We start from the raw sequence: 25,572 nt of genomic DNA, 5'->3' as shown, positions 1-25,572 counted from the left end.
CAATCTAAAAAAAACTAAAATTTAAAATTTAAATTTTAAATTTCTGTTTCAGATTTAATATATTTAATTATTAATATATTATAATTTAAATATATATCTAAAAATCAAATTATTCAAAATTCAAAATTTTGATTTTAAAATTATAAAATAAACCTTAAACCATCAAATTATTAATTAAACCCGTACAAAACACCTAAAGAAGCAGAAAAATCACGTTTGCCCTATGTCGAAAATCCAGAGGCGCACATGGAAAACTCAGAGGCGCACGTCGAGAAGTCATCCTCCGCCGTCGTTCATTTGCGCCACCTTCTTCTTCCATGCTCATCCTCAATGCTGCCTTCCTCCTTCTCGGCGCTCATTCACAACGCCACATTCCCCTTTGTCAACACTCATCTTCGTCGCCGCTTTCCTCCTCCTCGTCGCCGTTCGTCCGCATCAACGTCGCCGTTCGTTCACGCCGAAAACTTACCTAAGGTTTGGATGGGTCTCTGACACCATTATTTTTTTTATTATTCTGTATAAATTTTGATTTTTTTGAAATAAAAAATCGAAAAAAATGGCATTTTCATATATATTGCAATGTTAAATTATTTTTGCATGTGCAATTTCTGTATTTTGGAAGTATTTAAAAAATATTTTCTGTATAACTTCATAATTTTAGATGTGTTACAATTATTTTTTAATGTTTAAATTTAGATTTTAGATTTATGATTTTGGATGTGTTTCAAATAGGAATATGTTTTAATTAAAAATTAATTAAATAATATTAAAAGCTGATCAAAGGTTGAATTTTATTGTACAAGTAGCATTATATAATTTGATATGTTAGTATAATTGATAGTAGAATAACATTAAATCACTTTTATAAAATAAAAGTTAAAAATACAAATAGAACTATTTAAACGTTAGGGATACGAATAGAACTTATCTCAAAAGTTGCCGACAAAAACCATACTTTACTTTTAAAAAAAAAAGAAAACCCTAATTCACTGATTGATCGACGGAACAGAGGCAGAGCCTCACTCTCACTCTCATTCCAATTGAACTGAACTGAACGGCAGAACGGCAGCTGCAGCTCACAGAGCCTTCACTGCCACCGAGCCTCTCGCCGGTTCCCGTGCGTCCCTCGCTCGCCTGTCGTCTCCGTCCGTGTCGCGTCTTCACTGCCTTTGCCAGGCCGTGCTTCGCGTGTCGTGTCCGCCGCAGTGGGTCGCCTTCACTGCTGTGCTTCGCCGTGAGCTCGCTTCTCTGTCTCCTTCTTTTCTGCGTGCCGTCAGCTGTGAGCCCGTGGCTTCTCTTCTCTGTTGAGGTGAGGTGAGTTTTTTATTATTGAAACATGTTCTTGAGTGATTGGATCTGGATGATATTGACATGTGCTATTGAGTATTGATTAGCCTTATATTTAACTTTTGCAAGGTGGTAAATATGGATAGGATGGTTTTGCATCATTGCATTTGCATTTAATCAAACATATTAAAGGCTCTGGTAATAACACTTGGTTAATCTGAACATGAAGACAAGGATACGTTACTTATAATCCTTATGCATTTCCTGATTAATCACATTGAGAAGCCTTCATAGTTTGGTAAAACACAGTTTCCATGCTTTTATCTTAGTCCTTTTTGTGATGTTTAAACCACCAAGTGTGTTCGTGTGCTTGTATTGTTCAACACCGACTACATAGGTGATTTCTGTAAATTTTTAACTTTCATATCTCAATTAACAGATAAACCAGTGAGTGAGAAGTGACATGATTGACCAAGTAACAGATGGAGAAGATATAAGCGTACAGCTTCATTTGATTACAGAAAAGTTGCTCTTCTGTTTTCAATATTATAAGTTCTAATAGATTATACAATGAAAGAACAAGTTTTCTATTTAGGAGTTGATTGTTGCTGTTTCTTCTATATTGATTGTTGCTATTTTTTTTAGAGATATGCATATATATTGATTTATACCATGGTTGGTTGGAATATGCACTGGTTGGAGAGGTTCTGTGAATTGATTAGATAATAGCTTATGTGATAGTGTGATTAGATGATTGGAAACTATGTATGTTACTCCTTGGACATAATTTATGGATTATTCCTCTTATTGTGTCAACTTAAGATATTATTATAGTATTGATTAATTTTATGTCTATTTTTGTATTACTTATTTTTTAGAAATTGAGACTAGTGCCAATGAAAACATGTATTTTAAATTTTAATTTTAAGTTTTTTTACTATTTTATATTTGTATTTTAAATTTTAATTTTAAGTTTTTGTCTATTTTATATTTTTATTTTAGTGAGAACGGGTCAACCGGTTCTATCAGTGGCCCACCGATTAAACTAGTGACCCAGTAACCCAATAGCCTGGATGGTTTGATCATCAGTTCGGTTTTGATAACTATGATTTAAAGCACATGCTAACAAATGAGCCAATTCCTATATCTACAGGAAAGCAAACAAAAGCATTAGGAAGAAGGATATAGTGAGACGTGGAGCTATATCTCTGCATTTTAAGGAAATGAATAGTATTAACCAACCATAGCCACAAAACTGAGGGTTTGGGCCTTCGTCCAATTTTCAGTGACCGCGAGTCACAGCACAGAAGTTCCCTGCCACTAGACCTTTGCCCACCCCAACCTTTCAATTCACCAGCCACTTCTGCTTTACTCCAACAGTTTCCAATTCTTTCTTCTCTCCCTTCAAAAACTTACCGTTTTTCATTAACCCATAGCTCTGAGTTTGACCTATTTTGACAGCTCTACCGTTTAAACTTGCATCGGATTTACCTCTGTTAAATTTCATATACTTGGAGGAGACATGGCTCTGATGAGGTTTCGTCGTGTGAAGCAGATTTCGAAGTTTCTAGCACCTCTTCTTACCACAGGTGTGTCTCCTGCCTGCTGCAAATTTCATTTTCCCTTTGCAAGCTTTGAATTTGAAATTTTTATTGCGCATTACTAAAAGCTTGTTTGGTTACTAGGATATTAGATTAAGAGAAAATACTAAGTTTTGCCTTTGTATTTTGAATGGCAGTTTTCATAAAAGGTTTGTGATCCTTTTAATTTTATTATTTATTGAACTTTACTCATTGGGTTAGTTAAATTAATACGAATAATTTAGCTTTTTTCTATTTTACCTTGTTTTTTGTTGTTGTTTTGTTTCCCTTAAAATTTTCATCCAAATAGATGACTTGAGTTTTAGAGCATTTTGGAAGTTCTGTTGTTACAATTGCTTAGGTCTTATAAGTGGAAAGTAAGTACAAAAGTTCACCTAGTGATTGAACTCATTCTTTTAATTGTTTAAGAAAAAGGAGTAGCATGGGAGCATTTCTGGTTAGTAGTTGCATTTGAAATAAATAAAGATAAACTTATGAAGCATCGGTGCTCTTAAATGGTTGCTGTACACCCATATGTTGTACAAATACGAATATGAGTATTGAACACCATACAGTATGATATGTGGTAAGCAACTTTATGAAGGAAGAAAAAAGGGTAAGAAATTAAGTTTAGAATAATAGCATTTCTGAAGATACACATATGATACTCATATGTTTGTAAAAATGAAATATTTGTGCATTATAGAGCTTTCACCAATACTTCTTGGTTACCCATAGGCTCTAGTTTGTCAATTATTGTAACAATTTGATGGTTTCCGGACCTTTATTGGGAGCTTATCTTGTACTTGTTGGTTACTCAGACGTACTTTTTAGTCTATCATTGTACATATACATATTAGTCCTTATAAAACATCAAAATTTACTATAAAATTGTTTGATTTACTTTGAAAGTATTTGTTGCCATCTATCTTATATTTTGACTATTAAATTATTTAAATATTATATTTTCATATTATCATATAGTAATATATACTCATTTTCCCATATAAAAGTATTTACCAATATTTTTCTTCTCCCATTCTTGTAGGATGCCAAATATAGATACTATACACATGCCTATGCAACTTAGGAAAAGCCGTCTGATATGATGTCCGGAGTTTCTCATTTTTATCTTTAAATGAAAGCATGCTCGTCAATATGTTTGTCAAGTTGTTTTAGAAATAAGTGTGTTTGCATATAATGAATTTGAAAGTGAGCATTAATATTTCTGACATAATGTAAAGGGAGAGATTCAACATACCAATATTGTCACAAATATCTTTGTTGTTTAACTTAGCCACTATTTAGGGTTCTGTTTCTATTGCCTGTGCATCTTTTTGCTCCCAGCTTCCCTCAGTTGTTTTTCTCTTAGGACATACTACCAAATAAGATTATGAAAATACTATTCACTAGTATAAATTTCTATGTGCGTTTTGTTTTAAAAAATTTTCTTCTCTTCTCCTGTCTAGGTGATTGCTATCAACAATCTGGCAAAGTGTTCAACTTAGAAGGTTTGTCTGTAATGCCCACTCTCTCTGCTCAGAAGCTAATTACTAATGGGATTCAAGTCAGAGAATTTCACGAAGAAAGGTAAATAATTTTGAAGGTTCAACTGTTTGGTGGTGTTTTGAATTTTGATTTTTTTTTTCCTTTTTTGTTGCATTTGAAGTTGTGTCTGAGCAGGACATGGATAAGAATAAATTATATCATCTTATATTAATGACAAATTTGAAGCCTAATCTGGCAATTCTAGCCTTGTTAGGTTTCCTGACTTCTGATTGGCAGCTTCATTCAGGTTCTCAACAATGGCTGATGCATCACATGAACCTGCCCTTGAAATTGACCTCTTGTCTTTCATTAGAGCTTCATTGGATGAGTTTGAAGGTATTTATTTCGCTAATCTACATCTCTAGTCTCTATGCAATGTCCTTCTCTTTCTGTTAATAATACTTCTATATCAGGGGGAAAAAAGAGAAAATTAAGCTACCACTTTTCCTGTCTTTGTTTTTTACTTCATTTCCGATTAACAGTTCCTGTTTTCAATTTTTCATGATTCTAATTCCTATTTGGTTACATTTATCATTTTTACTTTTTAGTAAATGCAAGTGATGACTTGCCTGTCTTCCCTGCGCAAATTGAGAGAAAGAAATTAAGAAGCAAGATTAATAAATGTGGCTGATTCAAACTAATGGCTGCATTTCTGTTTTAATTCATTTGTTATTAAAAGTGGTTATTCATGTAATGCTGCTGCTATAAAAGTGAAAACACAAAAAATAGCTTTATGTTTTAGAAATTTCTTGAAGTGTGAATCCCATTTTCTATAACAAGAAAATGCGAAGAATCAAAATATACGTTGTTCCTCAATTTGTATATTCAACGTCAATGAAAACTAGAAATAATCCAAAGCAAACAGGATTTACATTTTCTTTTAATTTTGTGCATTTCTGAGCAGTGTAACTGAAGTAGCATTCCTGAATAGTTAGGATTTTGAATTCTATACATGGTCTTTTTCTATGCTTACACAAGTCCAATTCTAGGACATGTTTTTATGTTTTGAGATTTAAGGCATACTCTTTGCTTTTTCCCAATTAATTTATTGCTTGAACTTTGAATTTGCAGGAACTCATCATTGTTGGTTGAATTTATCTAACAAAGATAAGCAACCTTTTGGGGGTGATGGAGTCTTCTTGATTCTTGCTTTAGAAAATTTGGACCATCAAATTTTGCTTGAAAAATTGAAGACTATCCAAAAGAGATTCAAGAAGGATATGTATTATTCCCTCACTCCCTCTACCCTTGATACAAGTAGGGTGATGCTTTTTCAATAATTAAATATACATTTTGTGGCAGGTGCCCCCATATTTTCATTTTGTGCTCAAAACCAATCCATCCTTCTGTCGATCGACTTCAGCTGGCCCATTTAGTGATGACAGAAAATATCACGGTTCCCATTTTGTTGTCTCAACAGACATTTCCCGAGGTGTGATAAGATCTATTGTTAGCTTCTAAAATATGTAAAAATTTCTTGATGTCTAATATCTCTACCATGATGCAAAATTTATGTTAATTATTTGCTAAATTTGTGTTGCCCACGACTTTTAATTATCAAATCAGTCGACAACTCAGGTAGGGAATGCTTTGTTAGATAATAGAATTCATGTTATTGTAATTTGTAAGTATATAATTATAAGAAATAGCTTAAGTCAATAATTCTTTATTTTGGTTATTATAAAAAATAAGCTGTATTTATTTCTTCTTTCTATAAATGTCGATATGGTGATTGCAATGTTGATAAAGCAAATCAGGCACAAGTAGTTGTCTCACTTTTGCCTCTCTTCTCTTTTCTCACTGAACATCTATTTCTCAACCTTACTGATTTAAATTTTTATCAGTTGTGGAGATTTCTTCTTCAAACATCATCTCGATTCTCATTAAAACTAGATATTTGTTAGATGTGAACAATTTGTCTCATGAGATTTGATTTATCGGCAGTCTAAATTTTTATTTACAGATGGAGTCATGATGGCTAGATTTGCTAATAGTTTTAATTTGTGTAATATAACCCCCCAGCCAAAAGAAAAACATGATAACAATATAGAATTATCAGCTTGAATAACCAACCTATTTCACATTATTCCACCTAAGATCATGCATCTGTTTCTTAGAACACTAGTTTGCAGACTGCAAGGCAAGAGTGGGGGTCCTCAGCATTTGCAAACTAGAAGATTTAGTCTTGGTGCACCTGGCATGACATATAACAGTCACATCCTTAAAATATCATTGCTATACAAACCCAAAGAAGTGGGTTATTTTACTTTATTTAGACCTGATTGGTGTATAATATTTAGTCTTTAGACACACTTATCTGGTTGACTAAAACCAGATGGCTTTAGAAAATCAATCTTCTCATGCTTGTCGAATCTTATCTTGGAATTATTACATACTTATGTGAGGGAAGATAACTGGTATAAAACATACTCAAATCCAAGTAGGTTATATAGTTTCTGGCTGCTTATAGTGACTGCCTAAATTGTTAGTGGATAGAATGAAATTTAAAAAGGGAATTAATTAAAGTTCTGTTCCCAGTGTCCTCGAAGTTTAAGTTGCTATCTGAATCAATGTTTCAGAATAGGAAAAGTTTTTGCATTCATGATATCCATGTATACCAACTAACCATCTTGTTTTTCTAATGTTGATGTTTTTGTGAGTGTATAGTGTCATCTGTTGCAATTTATTCACAATAATTCTTTTGATATTTATAGCTAGAGAAAGGTGCAAGGTACATCTTATTTAAAAAAATTACAAGCCCAGTTATTTATCATGAGAAGGTGGATCTTGAAGTTTTATACCAAGGTATTGTGCTTTTCTATTCTGAAATGGCATTTGTCTACTGTTTTTTTCCCTGTGGTGTGTATTTGCATGCAAGTGCACTAGACACTAATTTTGACTATGGGGTCAAATGTAGCTGTTCAGGAGTTACAGATGCAACCTGATGGTGAATCCAAGTCATCTGATGTATTGAAGTCTCCATCGTGGAAGCAAAATGGGAGCAACAAGGATCAATATATTTGTTATCCTATTCAGAATTTACTTCTCTCTTATCCAGGTATAAACTTCATCTGTCTCCTAATAGCATTGGCTTACCAATTTTCTGAGTATGAGTTGGCAAAATCAGATACGTAAGCCTTTCTTGTTTCATCATACTCTTTCTTTGCCATTCTCTCTCCCTGACCCCCTCCCTCCTTCCCTCCCTCCCCCTTTTCTCTTTCTTCTCCTTAACCATTCTCTTATACTTATAAAAGTGGAACAGGGTATCAGAAAAATAATTAGAGCTCGAGTAATTGATGGATACAACAAATTTGAAACAGTTTTAGGTGTTTCGACAAGTCCACGTGGAAGAGATTTTGTTATTTCATTGTAATTATAAAGATTTTGTTAAAAATCAGCATAGTTTTTTATTGTGGATGGTGGCTCATGGCGGTGAGCCAAAAATCCGCCATAAAAAATGGCGGATGGCGTTGCGGGAAATGGTGGATTACCTAAAAAATGCATATATATGTACAAAAAAATATGCAGAAAAATTGCAAATATAATAAACTATAAAATCTAATCTATATAATCATTTTTCTAGTCATAAGACATCCAATTAATGCAGCAAACAAATAAACATAAGACATAGAACATAAAAACTAAAAACTTAAAAGAAAGACCAATTCTACTGTAACGGACATATGGTGTCATTGGTGTTTCCTTCTTCCACAGTACTAACATATTTCTAGCCTGGGTCAATTCTACTGGAATGGACAGCAGCAGCAGGATGAGCAGGAGCAGTGCCAGCAGCATGACCAGCAGAGGCAGAGGCAGGTGCAGGGACGGGCATTAGGATCAGGGGCTGGTCTGGAAGTTGACATAGCGAACTGAACTTAAACGGGAAAAAAATTGGAGGAAGAGAGGTTTATGAGGGAAGAGAAGGAGACAGTGAACTGAACGAAAAAAAAAAGGAATGTATGTAACTACGAACCAGAAAAAGAGGGAACTGTGGTGATGAGCAGCGGCGGCAGGCAGCCATGACCAGTGACGATGGGTGGCGATGAACGGCGATGGGTAGCGGCGAAGATCGGCGGCGATGGAAGGCACAGAGAAGAGAGAACAGAGACGGAGAGCCTTTTTTGACGTGAATAAGAGAGGAAGAGAAGCTTTTGAATAACAGGCTGATTAGGGTTACATTTATCACTTAGGGTTTCCTAATTTACCCAATTATCCTCAGATTTTTCAAAAATGTTCAAAAAAAACCTGCCATTTCCGCCTTTTTCATGGCGTTCCGCCATGGCGTGACCGCAATTGTGGCCACCTTTTCACCCGCTGTGAAAACCACGTCGCCATGGCCTCTGTATGGCAGCGAGGACAAACTCCCCCCCAGCATACCGTTATGGCGCTGCCATATCCGATATTTTAAAACACTGAAAATCAGGAAATCTAAATTTTTGGCAATTTAGATATTATAAAATTCTTAATTCATCTGATGAGCCCACTCTTTAGAGGTATTTATTTGCCCTTTTTTCCCTTCCTGCTTTACAGGTTGCGTCTCTGCAGATGACAGCTTGAACCGCCTCTTCTTTTCAGACTGCAATCATCATAGGATTGTTATATCAGATGACAATGGAGAGATTCTGGACTGTGTATGTACATCAATTATTTAAATAAGTTCAGGATAAAGTACGTTTTGATTCCAGGTCCAGTATTAGCTGCTTTTTAAATGTCATATAGTGACAGTAAAGCTGACAAAGGCTCCGCCAACTATTCTTGTTGTCTATAGCACATCTAACATCCCTCCCACCAATTGTCCAATAATCAACTATGCTCAAAAGTGAAAAGATCAAATCTCCGAATGGTCGTCAGAATATCTGTTCACTAATGAGTTTGTTCATATGATTTACATCCCCTCACTTAACCAGAGGTGTTGAAACAAATCAAACAGTTGCCATCTCATGCAGTTGTATTAGACTAGTTTTTACATATTGTTAAGTTTGTAGATTGACTACTTGTGTTCATCTCTGCCTGTTCCCATTCTGTTAATATTCTTGCATAGAAGAAATATCTGCTCTCTCTTGTAACATCAGATTATGCAAATGTTACTTTGGCATTTTATTGAGTTTCATGTGTTTATTTGTCAGTGTCACAATAGAAAAATGGATATTCCTTTACTATTTTTAGTATTGTATATCATTCTCCCATTTCCTTTTAGAGGAAGAATGAACCCAAAACATTACAGTGACATGTTTCAATCTCTCTCAGATTGGTTCTTCTCCAGGATTTGAGGATGGAGATTTTGGATCTGCTAAATTAGGGCGCCCAGCAGGTTCTTATTACCATGCTGAGGAGGATTGCTTATATTTTGTTGATTCAGAGGTATGTATTTGGATGTGTCCATAGTTTATTATCAGCCTTGGACTCGGTTTCATATTCGTTGGGTACTTTATATGCATCAGTTTGACCATATCAATGATATATCCCTTTGTTTATCTGTAGCTATGCCAAACTAATATGATTTGGCGAGTTCATTCTACAGGATTAGTATAAAATACATTGTCGAATTTTCTGCAGTTAGACTAAATTCAACCCTTCACATTAATTTAGTGTTCATTGTCTTATTTACACATTTAAGATGCATGATTGCTGTTAAATTTCATCCTTATACCTAGAATGCAACTTGGTTTTGGATGATAATGTGCATATTTTGGTTCATGTTGAATGAAGCAGTTGAGGCTGAGAATTCCTGATAATGTCAATGGAAATGAATGAAAACAACCAATCTTATTGATCCAAATCAACACACTGAATTTTGTAACAGATATTTTCCTTGGTCTTATGCTGTTTGAGTTTTAACATTTCAAGGGAGATATCTAGATATTTTGTATAAATGGCTTGAGGGTATGCCTAGAGAGCAGAACTAGATAATAAGAATGTAGTCTTACATTAAGGGAAAGAGAAACTAGTCTAGAGTTATGTTGCCTGCTGTTTTATGCTTCTCTTTTTTGTTCCTGTCTGAAGGAATATTATTATTATTATTAACGGATTTCCTTTTATTTTTTGTTGACTCATTTAGTAAAGTTATAGAGTTTTCTTTTATGGTTTCCTTATATACCATTTGTTGTTTCTTAAGAATCATGCTATCAGGAAAGCTGATCTGGGTGGCCGATTAGTGGAGACACTTTATCCTGCCACTGCCTCTAGCAAACGTTTTCACCTATGGAATTGGATCAGGAATAAGCTTGGTTTAGAAAACAGTGAGGAGACCAATGCTGAGGAAACATATGAAGTATTTGATTCTGAATCACTATATTTCCCGTGGTATCTGCTGAAATCAGTTGATGACACACTTTACATTATAGATCGCAGGTAAATGATTTGATATATTTAACTTCTTTTAATAATATAACGTGCACTTCTGGACTTACAGGATGTCCAAATTATTTGATACCTTACATTGTACCCCTGATGTTTGGTGCATAATCAATTTCTTTAAGTTAATTCTGGCTGAAAGCTTTGCCATACAAGAGCGTCAAGCCCACCCTTTTATTTTTGGGTCCCCTTCATCTCTCTTTGTTTGCACCTGAGCCTTTTGTAACAAGAAAAGAAAAACAGAAAAAAATCTTCATCTTATATCAAACTTGTATGTAGGCCTTGAGGCCATTGAGTCTATGGCTCTGTCAATTTCTGTGCATGGCTCAACTGTGGTGAGTTTTCGGATGTTGGTTCCGTATTTTTCTGTTTTGAAACAGACTCTGGACATTAATAATCCGTTTTAATCATGGCTTAAATGTTGGTTTTAAAAATGTTTCTTGTATTTATGGAGCAGAGCTGCTCGAGGGTAACTGTCATTTACTGTAATCTTTTTTATTCCACAATTCTATGTGACTTATTTCTCTATTCAAATCTTAAATCGTGCTTCTCTGGAATTCTCATATTCCTTTTTCTTAGATCTTCCTTCTTGTGCTAAGATTTGATTATTCATAGTAGACAACAATGCTAACTTTTATGGTTCATGTTGTGCCTCCATCTTCTGTTAATGCTTATTATGTGTATTTTCTTGCAGCTTTCAAACTTTATGGACCATGGATATTGGTTCAGGAAAGATAGATGAAGTTTATAAAGGTCAGATATGATACTAGATATAATGGATTTTTATCGAAAGTATCCCGTTCCTAGCTTGAACCGAAAGTATCTTGTTCCTAGCTTGAACCAAAGAGTTGTTGTAATGTATATTTATAACAGGTTCTTCCACAATCCTGGAGATATGCAGACAGCAGATCACAGAAAACTTATCTATCCTAGATCAAGTTCCCTCTGATTGGTTTAAACATCAAAATCAACATGCTTGCTTGCTGGAAGGCATCCCAAACTCTGATCTTTTAGCTTCAGTGACAACCCTACAGAATCATGTTATTATTTGTGATACAGGTTTTGTTTTCTGATTGTTACTCAACAATCAACATTTAATGGCACATTATATTGTTGCATTTATGATTTCTCTTAACAACCAGTTTTTGTATATCACTAGTCGGACAGAGGATTATGAAGGTTGACAGAGAATCAATGGCGTTTTCAGACTTCAAGTTGTCTAATTTAGGGATACTTGGATTACCATATTGGTTGAATTCCCCTCTTGAAACATTTTATGCTGCGTAAGTTATTTTTCTTGACATTTTGTTGATCATTAAAATTCCAAACCATCATTTTCCTGTTGTGTACACAATATTTTAGTTCTTTTCTCCGAGTCAAACATGCCGACATTTCTGGTCAATATTGTTTTGACAGTGAAAATGGACTCTTGGCCACGACGGTCGATCATCTGCAGCATTTTCAGTTGCTACCAGGTCATTCTACATATTAAGATTGGGTAGTATAAATGTGTAACATTCTGTTACAACTTACAAATCAGCTGAGAAACTTCATAGTCTCTTTTTTATAAATCATACACCAACCTGGACTTCTGTGTATAACAAGAATAGTTTACTAGCTGGGCTGTTCTGTGTAAATATTTTCGTATTTGTATTTTATCATCCACCACAATGCCGTGCTGCAGCTTGAATTATTACATATCTTTGCCAACTTAGAATTTTGCTTCAATGTGTGATAGGCAAGGTTTACATAAAGTTGGGTGTGGAGATTTCTGCTGATGTTGAACTTGTAGAACCATTACAAGAATCCTGTATATGGCGACAAGCTAGAGGTTCAGCTACTGAAATTTCTGGAATTGATGATGGTCTAGGATCCATAGACAAGGTTTTTTTTTGCCAATTGTAGCATTCTTTGGTGAAGTAGTCTAGTTCTGCAGTTGCCAAAATTTATGTGTTGAACTCTTGGTGCAGGCTGGTGTTGCACAACAGTGGTACGATGAACTGGATGATCTTGCCGCTCCTAAACCCAAAACAGAAATGGTTGTTGAAGATTATAATCTGAATAACAATTTGGTTGTTGACGATGAGAAAATTTGCATCAACTGTTGTGTTTGCAATAGCCCTGGAACAAGTGAGGTATGCATATTTGTTTTTGACCATGCCTTTTTCTCATGTCATTTACTGATTAGAATAGCATACAAGAGATGGTAACATAATTGATGTGCCTTATTCTGTTATTAGTCCAAGTCGTTCTCTTCTGTGGCTGTCTTAAATTAATTTTCTCATTAATCTTGTAAGTTGAGGTATAACTTTCTTCATTATATACATCATTAGGTATATTTCTCAGTCCAACCACTTCACTATTCTTTATAGACTTCCTTTCTGGTGCTTATTTATTCGTTAAATCGTGCTTAAGTATGAAATATTTTCCATCTTTACTCTAGATGCATTTAACTTGATATATCTATCATTTTTGTTTCTCTTCTTCATAAGCTCACCTATGTTTGTGCTAGTTTTAGTACATTAGTAACTTGAAGTAGATTGCTAAGATTTATTTTGAATTGGGTCAGAAGTTTTACCACAATTTCTTAGGTTTAGTCCCTATTATAGTTATATCTATAAAGTATTGGTTATTTACCTTTGCAAAGCGATAATGTGTAGTCTGTTTCAATTATAAAATGAGTGTTTGTGCATTATGAGAGCCTATATTAATCTTATATCCTCTTCGCACTATTGCTCCTTTCCATATCCATTTGCTCATTTACACATGAAGGTAATCCATAAATTTTAGGATAAATTACATTGATTTTCCCTGAGGTTAATGATATTATATGATATTTCTTGACTTGTTATGCCTTTGTTTATTTCCTCCTTAGAGGAGAGGTTACTGTCAGATTTAAAAAATACATTATAAGTGTATATGTCAGTGTATCATGTATAATATTGCCTAACCCACATGGGAGGTTAGTGTAAGTTACCCTAAACGTTTTTCTGTTTTTACTCTCATACCAACCACATCCTCTGTAAAATCTTATACCCAAGGACCACAACGTTAATACTAAAATGCCATTTGAATAACTAGATATTGATCATTATTCAGCTACTTTCGTTTAAACTTTAAACTAATATCTTATTCATTTAATACAGGTTATTATTTACGGGGTACTATATTGTAAACTTAGAAAAGTACCAGACTCGAACGAGGGCAACCGGGAGAAATATGCAGCAAGGATAGTTGATATTTTGAGCTCTAAGAAATGTGGGAAAACAGAGAGAGATTTATGGAGTGCATTTTTGTTGCAATCAAAGGGTGATCTTAGAGACCTTGTCTTCATGAAACCCGTACACATCAGAGTAAGGTTAAGCACTCTTGATCATCCTAAGGCTGATAATGGAAGAGACATTATCTCAACAGATTCTTCAATTGAGGTGAAGGTGTTTCTGAAATAACACACTAGGTTCAGTTGCACAATTGCAACTTTTCTGTATTTGTTTTTTTATACATCTTGCTCTATTGTTGGGTTTATGATTACGTAGTATTTAGTGGCCATTTTCTAGTTGCTATTTACGGATAGAATTGGCTATAACACTTTAAATTATGGTCTTATTCGTTTCAGTTGGATATGTTTGGTAATAAATCTAGACATTCAGCGTATGTTTGAGTAAGATCTTTTGTATGACTTAGACTAGAGAAAGTATCACATGAGAATAGAGTTAATGCTCAAAATGTTGCTTAAAAATTGAGTGAATTTGATTTGTAATGTATTCATGCAATTTTAAACATTAATAGCATGTACTTTTATTTCAATAATATGTATTCATTTTGTACTTGAAATATTTTATAGAAAACTGATTAAATTATACCATAGTTTTATCCTAAAGTCACTAGAGTATTTTCTTCATCCCAAACACCCATATCAGGCCCAATGCACAAAATTTCAACTCTCGCCCAGTCATGTTAAATCCGACTCTCATATACGGTATACAAAATCAAATTTGCATCTACGGCCAAAAAGGAAAAAAAATTTGCATTGATTATATTAAGAGTAAATTACCATTTCTATCATTGAAAGTTACCATTTTTATTCATGAAAGTTGAAAACGTTGACATATCTATCCATAGAAAAAAAAAATTACCATTTGTACCTAGGGGTGTAATCAGTTCGGTTTTGGACCGAAAATCAACCTAACCAACCTGTTCGGTTTTACAACAATACCAATTGTTTGGTTTGCTGTTTTTTGGACAACCGAACCGAACCAACAGCGGTTTGGTTCGGTCGGTTTTTTCGGTTTCTTTTAAACCTAATAATCAGAATTAAATCATCATAAAATGAAGTTTAAAACCATTAATAAACTAGAATAACAAGAATATATGACATTTAAATTCAATACAAATTCAACTTGTCCCAACAATTAAACATAAAACAAAGACAATTAAAAATGTCTAGCAAATAATAAAAACAAACACACTTTAAAAAGTGAAACAATCATTTTAAACCAAATAAAAACCAAAACAGCCACCATGCTTAATCTGAATCCACACCAGACTCATCATCATCTTCTCCGGTTGGTGCAATTTCTACAAATACAAAACAGAAATCAATATAGATTATAATGATAAACTATTAATACATAACAATGAACAACAAAGATAGCAATTTTATTGAAAAATCAGCATTCAAACTTGTTCAAAAAGCCACTTTCCAGCATTTATGCAACAGCAACAAATTATGAAACACACCAAGTTCAAAACACAATAATGAAAGCAAAATAAAGCAACATCAACAGCAACATATTAGATTATTAAAGCAACAACAATATATAAAGATAAAAACAATCAAAGGCTATAAAAACAATCATAACGGAAATACTATTTGGTTGGTTAACAATAAAGTTGGGAATAGTATATAATGATTAATCTCATAGTGAATATAAAAAATGTTTGTGAGTGTTCCTAATATAGTATACATAAAATGTGTTCCTAAGTTAGCAAAACTCTTTTTATTGTTAATAAATTTGAAGAATATTTTTATCGAACAACTTAATAATTTATAGTTCTTTTATGTGTTCCTAATATATTTTTTTTTTCTTATGAAAGAAAAAGATAAACACAACTAAAAAGATAAATTCTTCTTAAACTTTTACAAGAAATATTTATCATTTACACTCTCTCCATTTCAAACTTCATCTCAATGAATTCTTAAATATTCTTTTTGACATATAATATTTTTGTCATAAATTATCTCTAACTTATTCTTCATTTCAATACATTTCAAGACTTTTTGGCATATAATATTTTTGGCATAAATAAAATTATTTGTGAGTTCAGCTTTCAACATGCCAAAAAACACATTCATTCACCATAAGATACGAAACAAAATAAAATAAAAATATATATAGAAAATGCAACGCGTGCTTTTGGCATTAGAATAAAAATTTCTCCATCATGTATCATGTATGTATGTATGTATGTGAGTGGCAAATCTTATCACAAAGATTCGATTTTGTTGCCAAATTTCCACCAGGTACCAACAGACATGCATGAACAACCTTGTGACAATGAATTTTTATGAGAGCAACAAGAACATCTCATAAATTGCAACAAATTGTGAAAAAATCAAGTTACTAACCTCAGAAGAAGACACTGAGTTGCAGGAGAGGGCTCGGACTAAGGGTTTGTTCGGCGACGGAGACTGCTACTCGGCGACGGAGAAGAACGGATCAGACAAAGATCGATGACGGCGTGAAGACTGCGATTAGAGATGGCGCGATGGAGATCGACGATGTCCTTCACGGTCACGATGGACGACTTGCGACTGAACTCTGAAGGACGGCGGTAGCTCTCTGGCTCATTGGCTCTCTCAGGCTCTCATCCTCTCAGAGTCTCAGGCATGGAAGAGAAAGAGGGAGAGTGAGTTTATTGAAGCTTTGTGTTGGGGGTTGTGTGTGGCTGCGCTGAGGGGTGAGTGGTAAGTTAGGCTGCGTTTGTTTTCAGAGACAAGACAGAACATGACACTGAGACAGAGACAATAGGACGGAGACACTAAAAATTATTGTTTGTGTATTGTGTTTGGATACGCTGTACAAGACACTAATGTAATGTCCAGTATTATGTTTGGATACACATGGACAAGACTAAAATATTATATGAAATGACTAAAATAACCATATGATTCCAAATTTTCTACATCAAGTACAAACTAATTTAATAGAGAATGAGAGTACGTAGGAGTACAGACGAAATTTAAAAAATGTTTGAAGAGGACAAAAATTTTAATAAAAAAATATATAATAGTATTTATATTAAAATAAAAATTATAAATATATTTATTTTATTTTAAATTTATTATTAATATGTAAGAATACATATGGTTAAGATTAATAAAAAAAATAGATTTAAGTTTGATTAATAAAAAAATTTATTTAGGTTAATAAGCCAGATTAATTTTAAATAAAAAATCAGTTTTAAAAAAGAATCCGTTTTATATGAAAAAAAAAAGTTTTAAGACTAATTATAGGAAAAATAAGAAGGGATAATAGTGGAATAATAAAAAATATCTATGGACAAAAAGGAAAACAAAATTTATAAAAAGTCCATGTCCACTCTTCCAAATTCCGTGTCCATCATTGTCCTTCGTAGAAGAGTGGACACAAAAGTATAAAAAACTGTCTCGGAGACAATGTGTTCCATGTCCATGTCTATGCTTCCAAACACGTTTTAAACATGTACTGTCCATGTCTCTGTGTCCTGTCTCCGAAAACAAACGCTACCTTAGGGATTTGGGGGTTTGGTTATTAGGTTAGAGGGAAAATTTGTAAAAACGAGTATTTCTGAACCCATGATTCGGTTCGGTTTAGTTAAAAAAACTAAAAAAACCGGTTTTTTATTTTTCATTCGGTTGTTGTAAATTTTGGTTCAGTTTTGCGGTAAATTTCGGTTCGGTTCGGTAACTTACTGATGCGTGAGCATCTTTTCTATCTTTTTCTAGTGAATTTGCATCTAATCTGTTGAGTTTAATAAAGAATTAGTTATCTTTTAGCCAATATGGATGCTACTTTGAGTCTTTTGCAATTTTGTTTTTTTTAGGTAACATTTGACTGGATTTGATGGAGTTTCTGCAGCACAAGAATCAAAGGAGATGGCAGCGAGGAGCGACACGTGCGCGTGACTGAAGCGTACGCGTGAATAGGAGCTTTCCATGGCGATGCGTGCGCATGACTGACGCGTACGCGTGATTTGAAGATTTGCATAGCGACGCGTGCGCGTGACCGACGCGTCCGCGTGACTCGCGAAAAAGACCATCGACGCGTACGCGTGACTGACGCGTACACGTGACATGCGCCACGTGCAGAAAATGCAGAAAAATGTTGGGGGCGATTTCTGGGCTGTTTTGACCCAGTTTCTAGCCTAGAAAACACAAATTAGAAGCTGCAGAATGGACAAAACAAGTGGTCCCTACCCATCAACTGAAGACTTGTTAATTAATTCAAATTTAATTTTTAGGAAAGGATATTATTTTAGTTTTAAATAATAGATTTTAAATTATGAGGATTAGATATAAAAGGGATTCCAACAGAGTGGTTCCAGAACAACATTATTCCATTCTAATTTACAATCCTAGTTTTTCTCTCTGAACCATGAGCAACTAATCCTCCATTGTTAAGGTTAGGAGCTCTGTCTATTTGTATGGATTGATTTTATTGCTTTTTCTATTTTAATTCATGTATGGATTTATAATTTAAGAATTGTTTTCACTCTTTATCTTATGAATTTGGGTAGAACGGAAGTATGACCCTCTTTCTATTTGAGTTCTTGTATAACTTGGAAAAGCTCTTTACTTGAACAACAGCTTGAAAACAATTTCTCCTAAATTTTAATTATCTGGATTTAACGGGATACGTGACATATAATCCTTTTATTTTTGGGTAATTAGAGTTTTTGTGGCATATAAATTAGAATTTGATCATGCAGCTTCTAATTGGAATTAATTGACCAAGGAATTGGCAGTTAATGAATTTTAGAGGAGACTAGAAATGTCCAATGAATTAGGGTCTAGTCACATATAGTTTGCCATAAATTAAATCCTACATGATTAAAATAGTTAGTAAAAAAAGTTAATCCGGAAAAATAGATAACTCTGAAGCCTTAACTGCTTTCTCCATATTTTATTCCCAACTCATTTACTTTACTATTTTAATTTCTGTACGATTGTTTAATGCTCCTTGAATATTCAAACACTCTTTTCTATTTGTCTAACTAAGCCAATCAATCAATCATTGTTGCTTGATCCATCAATCCTCATTGGATCGACCCTCACTCACCTGAGGTATTACTTGGTACGACCCGGTGCACTTGCTAGTAAGTTAGTGGGTTACAAATACCGCACCACTTACACGTACCTATGAAATATGGATGCTATACAACAAAATTATCCAAACTCTAAAAAGTCACATAAAAATTCCAAATTACCGTTATCATCATTCACATCGTCTTTTCCATCTCACTAACCACTCCATCATCTTCATCTGCTCATCACCTTACCACTACCACCACCACTAACCCCATCCGCTGCCGTCCTCCTTTCCCCGTGGCCACCCCTCCTTCTCTCTTTTCCTGTGTTGTCCTCGCCGACCAAAGGACCTTCACACCAGCCCCTGTTTTGCCGCCGCCAGTAACCCTAGAGCTGCAGTGTCCCCCCTCTCCTCTCTTCACCTACCGTGGCTACTTTTTCCTCATCATCGAACCAGTGCCGTCGACAGGCCACCGCGCCAGCCGCCATTGCCGCGGTCCCCTTTGCAAACCAAAAAACTGTGGCAAGCTCTCTTTCTTTCTGTCTCTTTCGCCATCTGTTTTGAATAATTCACTTCTCTTTCTCCTCTTCTTTCCCTTCATCTTCCCTCTTTAAGAACAAGAGACTTCCGAACCACCATCACAGTCTTGCCATCATCACTGTCCGCATTTCCAGTAGCTAGAACCGCCGTCGTCTCTACCATTTGCAACAAACACGAGCCACTCTCACCGTCCCAGTCGTTCTTTCTCTTGGTCCAGACCACCGCTAGCGAGCCACTCACCAGTCTTGCACCTCCTCCACCAAACCCTAACTTAACACCTGTTCTCACTCTCTCTTCTAATCCAACAAGCTGCCGGCGACATCACCATCATCATCAGCTTCTCAGTTCGTCGAACCTTCAGAGCAACTACCATAGCTAGCGTCTCTCTCGCCGAAACAGAGCTAAAATAGAACAAGCTCACTCCTACCTCTCAGAGTTTGGATAAGGTAAAGATTGCTCAATTCATTTAATTCCTCACATGGCCTGTTTGAGTTTGGCAATTAATTTGTTGCAGGGGCATTAGGTGGTAACACTCTGTTCTGAGTTTAATGAAAAGTTGAAACAATGATGATAAAGATAATTTAGGATTTTTATGTGATATTTTAGTGTTTGAATAATTTTATTATATGAAACCCATGTTTTATGGATACAACTATACAAATAGTAATTTTCTTCTTCTATAAATAGATATGATATGTTTAACTTTCGTGATAGAAATTGTAGTTTAGTCTTGTATTAAACAACCACAGCTATAGTATTAATTTATACTGCCAACTTCTGCATCAAACAAAACCGCTGCAGCAAATGTTCCCTTCAATTGGACACTACTATACTTTTCTTTTGCAGGAACTCTCACTTTGGAGATAACACCTGTCTTCTACACATGCACGGTTTTTTCATTCTACACACTAGCAATTACCTTGCAAACTGTTATAATTGCCTTTGGGAGGCCCTTACTAATTTGTGATTTTGTCATTGTGTTTGCAATTTGTGTAAGCCACTCCACTTAGCTCACACATGTATCTTTGATATTTTGGTTCTTGCATGTTAACCTCACACGTGTATGTTAGAATTTCAGGATTCCTTAATTTAAATACAATTCATAATAAATCATTAAGAAAGAAAGTTGAGAACGCAAAACCGTATATATCTAAAATTTCTGCGTAAGATTGAAAAAATATGGTTTTTATGATTCTTTGATCTTCAACCAAAATCTACTAAATCTTTATTTTAGACTAAATAACAACTCACTAATAAGACAAGTTGCAATATATATACAATATATATTTTTTTAAAACATTATTACAATTTTTACTATTCATACAATTTCATTTTTTAGAAAAATTCTCATAAAATATTATAAATATCATATTACGAGTTCTATTATATTATAAATTTAAAGTTATTATTGTTTCTTATGGTTCGTAGTTGATAATTAGAAAATTTTAAATATCTATTTATTATTTTTACATTTGTTAATTTAGTTCTTTTATTGTTATTGCTCAAATTTTATATATATAATTTTTCAACCATGTTAAGTCTATATTAAAAATTAATTTTTTTTACTAAAGATAGAAAGACTCAAACCTGCAACGTCTAAGTGAGTATGAAAAAATTATATGCCATTTGAGCTATAGTTCGTTGGCTATTAAAAATCAATTACTAATATTAAATACACATTAAAATATAAAATATATTAAAAATAAATTATATATATATATATATATTTAAAACAAATATATAGTGATTAATTTTTAATGTTTATATAATATTTTTGATAATTTTTATTAGGGTTAAGTATGGTTTTGGTCCATAAAGTTTTTCGCCAGAATCGAAATCGTCCCTCTTATAATTTTCGAGTTAAAATCATCCTTAACGTTTTTTTCGTATTAAAATCATCATTTTTAATAAAATTTTTAATTTAATTCCTAAACTACCCCTATTTTAATAAAAAAAATAAAATAAAAAAAAAACACGTTTTGGGGGAGGGGGCAAAGGAAACACGTTGGGGGTGGGGGGAAAGGAAATGCGGGAGGGAGGGGAGGATTCCATCGCCGCCATAACCGCCGCCACCTTCGTCATTCTCATCGCCGAGCCGTTACGAGAACCAAAAAGCGCCGAGACTGGAACACCTCCTGCCAGTACCTGAGGAACCACCGTCCGCCGCTGTCTCTACCGCTCTGCAACGGCGCACACGTTCTGGAGTTCCTCCATTACCTGGATCAGTTCGGGAAGACCAAGGTGCACAACCCTACTTGCCCCTTCTTCGGGCTCCTTAACCCTCCGGCACCCTGCCCCTGCCCCTGCCGGTGGTCCTACTTTGCCTTCTGCATCTGCTTCTTTGTACTTTGAATTTTTGATTTGGCTTTATACTTCTCTGTTGATTTGGCTTTGTCTTTGAATTTTTTGCTTCTGCTTCTCTTTCTTGTTGAATTTGTGTTTTTGCTTGTTGAATTTGGGGGTGGGGGGAAAGGGAGACAGGGAAGGGGAGGGGACGCAGGGTGGGGGTGGGGTGGGGGGAAGGGGAGACGGGGAGGGGGAGGGGACGCGGGGTGGGGTGGGGGTGGGGGTGGGGGGAAGGGGACGCGGGGAGGGGGAGGGGGAAGGGGACGACGGTGGCGTTGGTGGTGGTGGCGATGATGGTGGTGGTGTTGGTGGTGGCGTTGGTGGAGGTTGTGGCGGTGGTATTGGTGTTGGTGGTGGTGGTGGTGGAGGTGGAGGAGGTAATTGTGTTGGTAGTGATAAAGGTATTTTTGTCAAAAAAAAAAATAAAAATGATGATTTTAATATGAAAAAAAATGTTAAGAACGATTTTAACTCGAAAATTACAAGAGGGACGATTTCGTTTCTGGCAAAAAACTTTAGAACCAAAACCATACTTAACCCTTTTTATTAACATAATTTCTTATAATATTCTTAATTAATGCTCCTAAAATACTTATTAACAATAGATGGAGCTTTCTCCCTGAGAAAAAATATTGGAGAGTTTTAAACACCATACCATGTTATGTTATTATATTGCTAGAAAGTTTTGGCATCATTTTATAAAACTCATTTTTTAAAATGACCCTTAAGTTTTTTAAAACCAAATTTAAGAAATTTAATGTCAGTTAATATACATAGAATTGTAGTTAATTAGTTCCATAATTAAAAAGAATTAGTTAATTATGAGTGTTCACTAAAAGTTTTACTGATTATAGGTTTTATTTTTAGGTTTTTATTATTTTTTGATAATATTAAAAAAAAATAATAATAACTTAAATTTGTCTAATTTATTATTTATTAATCATCGCTGTTTTGATTGATCTTTTTTTCCTTCCCAAACATGAGGAGTGCTAGGGGCCAACAAATTTTGTGGGTTGTAGCCATTAATTAGCCATCAATAGTGTATTTAATGGTATGAGATTTCATCTAATGATAGAAAATCACTCATTTTTCTTTTGTGGGCTAAGTGCTGGTCAGATTTTAATAAATCTGCTGGCGCCTAAACTTTCTCCCCAAACATTATTGTTCATTTTATTGTGGATCTCTTTATCCTTGCCATCTTAATTGTCGTCGAATTTGTTTTCCATCAACTTTCTCTTCTGTTTCTAGTCTCTTATCACCTTAACTTATGTCATATATATATTAATGTTTTTGTCCGTAATAATATTACAAAAATGGTAGAGAAAAATAGAGAACGAGAATGAAATAGACAAGAGAATAGAAGAAAAAATGTTAATTAATTTTAGAAAAAATATTTTATCTTAATTTTAATAAAAAAATATTATATAATATATTTTTGTTATTAAATTAGTAATATAATATAGTTATATTTTAATTTTAATATTTTATTTTTAATTTTAATTATAATTAAAAAATATTATGTTATATATTTTATTGTTAAATTTGTAATTAGTTATTATTAATAATATATAAAAAAAAGTAGAATAAAAAAAAAAAAAAAAAGAATTTATTAATTTTAAAAAAAATAATTTTAGTCATAATAAAAGAGTGATTTAATTATAATATATATGTATATATAGCCATTATCATCGATCTTGCGGGTGAGGTTGTTGCCGTTGCTCAACTTCTTTCCTCTTGTGGGCGTCATCATCACATTATGGTGTATTCAGTTGTTGTGCAGCGCAGTTGAGTGCATGAAACTTGTGCAAGTTATGTTTGTTATCGTGTTATGTTGATTTTTTGTTGATGGGCATCTGTTTCAGGGATGTGATATCAGTTCTGTGGGATAAATTAATTCTCTTAATTATTGCGCGTCAAAAAATTAAATTGAAGTAAAGAAATTTCTTTCTTTAATTTTTATCTTATCTTAGGCTTTGTTCGATATTAGGATGCGTGTGTTATGTTAATTTTTACTGCTACTTGATAGTTCAATGAACGAACGAAATAGATAGACAAATGTTTACTATCCAATTAATACCGATTATTGCGATATATATAAACTGTATGTTAAGATTAATTATTAATGTATTTATGTATAAATATATATATTATTTAATTTATTTTTAATATATATTTTATATTAACGATTGATTTTAATATATACATACTATAATATTTTTCAGACGGGAAAAAGGCAATTTCAGTTTTTATAAATATAAATTTTTATGGGTAGAAAACAAAAAATGTAAAAGCAGTTTCATTTTAAACCATAGAAAAAGAATATTTAAGGGTGGTGCTCCCAACAAATTTTAAGTTGCCCTCCTTAATTATTAATCACAATATGTGGCCAAACTGGTTTTCTTCTAGTGCCTTGCATGGAATCCAACGAAGTCATGTGACCACAGCTGACACGCGTGCAGAATTAAAACCGATAAGGATAGAGCTGTCCTTTTCCTTACACACGTGATTGCCTTTAAATTAGAAAAATCTCTTCAATATGACAATATCCATTTGAACTTATATAATATATATCCCACGTTTATATGCATTAAAAAAAGGTCTTTTTCTGCAATTGTGATATATATAAAAAAAATTAATTATTAAATTAATTATTTATATAAAATATATATTAAAATATAAAATATATATTAAAAATAAATTAAATAATATATATTTTATATAAATATATAATAATTAATTTAATAATTAACTTATATATATAGCATTTTTTCTTTTCTTCATTAAAGTTTTTAAAATATTAAATTGTCAATAAAGTAAGTTTTTAATTAAGAAAAAAGAAATGTATCATTTCATTTTTGTTGTAAAGATATTTTACTAATCTTATTTTTAAAGTTAAAATTATAAATTTTACTAAATTATTTTTAGTAAAATAAAGTTTAACATCTAAGCAAAATACTTATTTAAGTCTATTTAAATTGTTATAACACTTTTTTAAATTACACGCTCCTTTTTCTTCTTCCTGTTCTTCTTCTTCTTTTTCTAAATTTGCAGACGCAGATTTTTCTTCTATAATAGGGTTATTGTAGTCTTTTTTATAAAAAAAAATTAATTTATACCAATTCAAGATTTGATTTACCAATTTTTTGACCAAATCAATTTATCTTATCTAATTTTGACAAAAATAACATAATTTAATCGATTATATGTATTAAATTTTAATTACTAAAAAACATCTTTAAAAAAAGACATTTTAAGCGTCTTTATTTGAGTAGCTCCCTTTTAATAATAGTAGTTTTTGTTGGTGTTAAATTTACTTAAATAAACTTAGATAAAAAATACTTAAATGTGTAGCAATCCTATTTTTAGTATATACATAACAATATATATAATTTTCAAAAACCAAAGAAAGATTCAAATTTAATAATTATAATGAGAAATAATATTTGTATTATTTTTTATGCACATATTTTTTTATTTATCTTTCTTTTATAAAACAAAAAATATTTTTTTTTATCTTTTCTAAGTTATTATCAATTTTTTAATATTAAAAATAAAAAGTTTATGAAAGAAATATAAACGTGCGTAATAATACATATCACTCATTATAAATTAAGTCTCTAGTTGTT

At 33.2% G+C, this 25,572-nt stretch overlaps 1 protein-coding gene across 5 annotated transcripts; it reads left to right on the top strand.

Annotated features, from left to right (window-relative positions):
• Positions 1-953: 953 nt before the first annotated feature.
• On the top strand, positions 954-14,576 carry EMB1974 (NHL domain-containing protein). Of its 5 annotated transcripts, none has more exons than XM_088498122.1 (18): positions 954-1,314; positions 2,441-2,876; positions 4,337-4,457; positions 4,653-4,751; positions 5,487-5,637; positions 5,718-5,847; positions 7,130-7,220; positions 7,333-7,473; positions 8,946-9,046; positions 9,663-9,776; positions 10,531-10,766; positions 11,464-11,522; positions 11,643-11,828; positions 11,929-12,052; positions 12,186-12,244; positions 12,508-12,653; positions 12,740-12,904; positions 13,916-14,576. In XM_088498122.1, exons 3-18 carry the CDS (start codon positions 4,424-4,426, stop codon positions 14,216-14,218), a joined length of 2,139 nt encoding a protein of 712 aa, XP_088354248.1. In that variant the 5' UTR covers positions 954-1,314; positions 2,441-2,876; positions 4,337-4,423; the 3' UTR covers positions 14,219-14,576. The 5 variants fall into 5 exon arrangements, with proteins under 5 accessions (XP_088354248.1, XP_016175000.1, XP_016174999.1 ...); XM_016319514.3 differs by having other exon boundaries at positions 984-1,309; XM_016319513.3 differs by having other exon boundaries at positions 989-1,309; positions 4,663-4,751.
• Positions 14,577-25,572: the final 10,996 nt, after the last annotated feature.

Source organism: Arachis ipaensis, chromosome B9 (genome assembly GCF_059453495.1).
Source record: "Arachis ipaensis isolate K30076 ecotype BB chromosome B9, ASM5945349v1, whole genome shotgun sequence".
Lineage (NCBI taxonomy): Eukaryota > Viridiplantae > Streptophyta > Magnoliopsida > Fabales > Fabaceae > Arachis > Arachis ipaensis.
This window is presented reverse-complemented; position numbering and strand designations above follow the sequence as displayed.

What these genes read in the sequence shown, in the direction of transcription:
- EMB1974 (XM_016319513.3), top strand. Translation starts at nt 2,810, where the DNA reads ATGGCTCTGATGAGGTTTCGTCGTGTGAAGCAGATTTCGAAGTTTCTA. An exon ending in AGAGAATTTCACGAAGAAAG is followed by an intron (nt 4,458 to 4,662) that starts GTAAATAATTTT and finishes AGCTTCATTCAG; the next exon opens with GTTCTCAACAATGGCTGATG. An exon ending in AAGAGATTCAAGAAGGATAT is followed by an intron (nt 5,638 to 5,717) that starts GTATTATTCCCT and finishes ATTTTGTGGCAG; the next exon opens with GTGCCCCCATATTTTCATTT.